A 4154-nucleotide genomic window follows, 5' to 3' on the forward strand; every position below is an offset into this window, starting at 1 on the left:
GGGGGGGGGGGGGGGGGGTGTTAGTGAGTGAGTGGTTTCCCACCCCCTCCCCACAGGAGTTCAAGCAATACCATTTCCCTGGGTTCCACAAGGTCTGAATACTGCTTAAAATGAAAATAGAAGCAAAAGCCAAAACTAAACAATACTGGTTTTAGATCTAGTTTGCCTTCAAATTTAAAGTTGTATGTAGAGCTACTCGCATTTTCCTACAGGAATTTTTCTGTCCAAATAATAATTTATTTAGCCCTAAATATTGTTCAACTCTCCCCTTGAGTGACATATTTTAACTAAACTCATGCAAAACCCTTCCTGAAGAGACAATTCCTTTAAATGCATGCAAGCTAAGTTGGATAGCTAATATTCAGTGGGACATGAAAGGGAGTAACTTGCAGATTTAACATTTACTGCTGTACAAGCCAAGGAGCTTGCTTACTACTGCTTCCACAGTTTCTGCAATATAGTGACTTTGTAAGAAAAGCCACAAGTTGGCAGTATGGGTTCTGGGGTGAGGGGCAATAAACCACCTTTCTGTGTCATTCTGCACATCCACCCACAAAGGCTCTGTATGTACTCACCCACTCAGCCCCCAGTAAGTTTCCTGCCATGGCCAATAATGGCAGGTGGATGAAGTTTAGGCAAGATACAGAGGACTACCATAACTCTAGCCAGGATATGGAGCACTGCTGGAGCAGTGGTGTTCAGCTGAGGTGTTAAATCGAGTTGGGTAACCTCTTAGCAATAGCCAATTCAACAGTAGCCAAAAATAAGCCAGTTCAGAGATGGTGGAGAACTGTATATTGGGAATGAATGGTCAAGTCATATAATTTGCATCACTTTATGCTCAGGCTGTCTAACTTCTTTCCTCCAAGTGTTTCAACACTTGCCAGCAGTGTAAGTCCCCTGATGGTAACAGTGGAGTTCAGACATAAATAAGGGCACTGATGGCTACCAACTCTAATAGCTCCCTGCCTAGGGCATTTAACAGCATGGAATTTACCAACATGCAGTCACTGCTCCATCAGTGCAACTCAAGATCTACTATTGGCAGCAACAGCAAGACAGCCTTAACAAAAAGGGTCTTGCAAAATAGCCAACCATGGTCTAGAATAGCAGTCTACCATGCAGCCCACAAGCTTCCCACTGGATCTGGAAATTTGACAGCAGGGGAGTGGTGGCAGTGTTGAATTGCCATGGCTGTGTACAGAGACTTAGAAATTCAACTCCCTTCCAAAATGGATTTTTTTATATAGATGGGGGGAAAAGGGAATAGCCATATCTGTTCGAACTGCATTTTGTTAGCTTCCCGAGCTGCAGCAATTAGCACTTACACCGCATCCCCACTGCCAAAGTTTCCCAACCCATGGGCAGCTCTACAGGCTGCACTTGTGGCCCCATGCACTGGATCTGCATGGTGCATCCCACACACCCCTGCACAAGGTTGGGCTGGTGTGCAGGGTTGTTCAATGATGGGAGCAAGCACACCAGATCTCAACTCATAGACCAACCATATGGTGCTAACTCCATGCTGGATCTGGCTCACAGACCAGCTCCATACCACTCCATCCAGCCTGCAGGGCCAGAATGCTGAGTACTAATATTCCAAGAAGGATTTCCCACACAAATAATCTTTCAAGTGGTTTGGCTGCCAGCATGGAGCAAGTCAAAACTGTCCCAAACATGGCACAAACAGAACTGACAAAATGCATTTTGAACAACATGACACCCACCAATGCCAAATCAATTTCAGAGGTGAGTTGAGGTAAGTTTTTCCACACAGATGTCAGCATAAATAGGCCTTTAAATACAAACTGTGATCTTTAAGGCCTTGTAGACACTGCAGCAACAGTTTGCCAAATGGTACCATAACATTATTCCCCACAGCTTTGATACACTTTAGGGACTTGGTTATGGTTGCATGTGTGTGCTGCAACATGGTGCCTTAGAACAATGATGTAATGTTGAAAAAGTTACTTTTGCACTACTTTAACAATTAGCATGGTCATCAACTGTAGCATGTCGCTGGACACAAACTATTCATGGGAGATAACACAAGACAACTGCTTAATTTTTGCAAAATGTGTGCATCATTTACATTTATAGCATATTCTATTAGTGATACTCTTTAAACAGATTGGTGTAATGGCAAAATAAATAGTTTAACAGCCATAACTTAACATAACTTTGAAACACACACCTCCAAGAGCCAGTCCAGGAGTATTGACCTCATGTGTGGTTGCAAGTTAGCATGTAGTGACGTAAAGTGTTTGCAATGGGCATACTTGTTCTCCTTCTTCAGAATATTGAGCCATACATCTTTGGAGTTTCCCCAGCTATGGAATACAAGTCACAGGAAGCTTTGAGAAATCATTTCTTGACATAAAGTAGACAAACATGCTTTATTCAAAATATTAGCTTATGGGAGCATCTACACATTGCCCTACAGTGATGTTGTTACTGCACTGTCCTCTAGTACTTCCTTTTGGAAGAACTAGAGCACAGCGCAGTAACCACCCATACTGTGCTGTACACAAGGTGCTGTTACTTTTAGCAGCTACTTTGCCACAGCGGCATGCTATAAACAGGGGAGCACACCGCTACAGCAAAGTAGCTGCTGGTCACGTAGATACCCATGGACTCTACATTACCATAGCGCATCAATACAGCAACATCACATCATGGGTAGATGTACCCTATATGCAGTAAGATTTCATAGTAGAGTTGGAAGGGACCTGAGCAGATCATCAAGCCTGACCCCCTGCCATGGCAGGAAAGAGTACTGGGGTCAAACAACCCCAGCAAGGCGATTGTCAAGCCTTGTCTTAAAAACCCCCAGGGTAGGAGCCAGCACCACTTCTCTTGGAAGTTGGTTCCAGATCCTAGCTGCCCTGAGAGTGAAGTAGCGCCTCCTGATGTCTAGTCTGCATCTACCCTCTGCCAGCTTGTGACCGTTATTTCTAGTCACTCCTGGTAGTGCTCCAGGAAACAGTGACTCCCCCAAAGCCTGCTGGTCCCCTCTGACTAGTTTGTAGCAGGCCTTCTCTTACGGAGGCTGAACAGGTTCAAGTCCCGTAGCATGTCCTCGTGGGGCCTGCCCTGCTGCCCCCAATCATGCGAGTGGCCCTCCTCTGGACCCTCTCCATGTTGTCCACATCCTTCTTGAAGTGTGGCACCCAGAACTGGACACAGTACTCCAACTGTAGCCTGATCAGTGCCGCATAGAGGAGGAGGATCACCTCTCTGGACCTGCCCAAGATGCATCTGTGGATGCATGACAAGGTGCCGTTGACCTTCCTGACTGCATCCCCACACTGCCTGCCCATGTTCATCTTGGCATTGATGAGGGTTCCAAGATCCTTTTCTGCCTCTGCACTAAGGAGAAGGGAATTCCCCAGCCTGTAGGTATGGTGCTGGTTCTTCCCCCTCCCAGATACATCACCTTATACTTGTCAGTGTTGAAACCCATCCTGTTCTCATCCGCCCACCCCTGTAACCTGTCTAGGTCCAATTGTAGCCTATTCCTTATTTCTAAAGTGTCCATATCCCCCCACATCTTAGTGTTAATCGGCAAATTTGAACAGGGTGCTTTTTACCCCCTTGTCCAAGTCACTGATGAAGATGTTGAAAAGCTTACCCAGAATCGAGGTAAGACTAACTGGCCTATAGCTCCCTGGGTCCTCCTTCTTCCCCTTTTTTAAAAATGGGAACCACGTTGGCCCTCTGCCAGTCCTTTGGCACCACACCAGAGCACCATGAGTGCTTATAAAGCAGTGCCAGGGGTCCCGCAATCACCTCAGCTAATTCCCTCAGCACTCTGGGGTGGAGATCGTCCGGACCAGCTGATTTAAATACATCCAGTCCCTCCAGAAGTTCCCTGACTAGATCCTCCCTAACCCATGGCATAGATGTGCCTCCTCCAGGGCTGATCTGGTCCCTGCTCAGGAAAACAGAGGCAGAGTCATTAAATAAGTTAGCTTTGTTGTCTGGTGTGATGACCAAATTTCCTAGTGTGCCTTCCAGGGGCCCCATGTTACCCCGTACCTTCTTTTTGCCCCCCCATGTATTTAAAAAAGGACTTCTTGTTGTCCTTGATCCGGGAAGCTAGTCCAAGTTCCATCTCCACCTTGGCTTTCCTGACTCCCCCCTGCATCCCCGAG

At 46.4% G+C, this 4154-nt stretch overlaps 1 protein-coding gene across 2 annotated transcripts in view; it reads right to left on the bottom strand.

Annotated features, from left to right (window-relative positions):
- CCNE2 (cyclin E2) overlaps positions 1-4154 on the bottom strand; it is a 25934-nt gene that overhangs the window by 12341 nt on the left and 9439 nt on the right. For both annotated transcript variants that reach the window (XM_019527951.1, XM_019527950.1), the window contains exon 5: positions 2195-2330. In XM_019527951.1, the coding sequence (XP_019383496.1) occupies positions 2195-2330 (136 nt within the window). The remainder of the gene's footprint in view (positions 1-2194; positions 2331-4154) is intronic.

This window comes from Gavialis gangeticus, unplaced genomic scaffold, assembly GCF_001723915.1.
Source record: "Gavialis gangeticus isolate Ggan-Ray unplaced genomic scaffold, GavGan_comp1, whole genome shotgun sequence".
NCBI lineage: Eukaryota > Metazoa > Chordata > Crocodylia > Gavialidae > Gavialis > Gavialis gangeticus.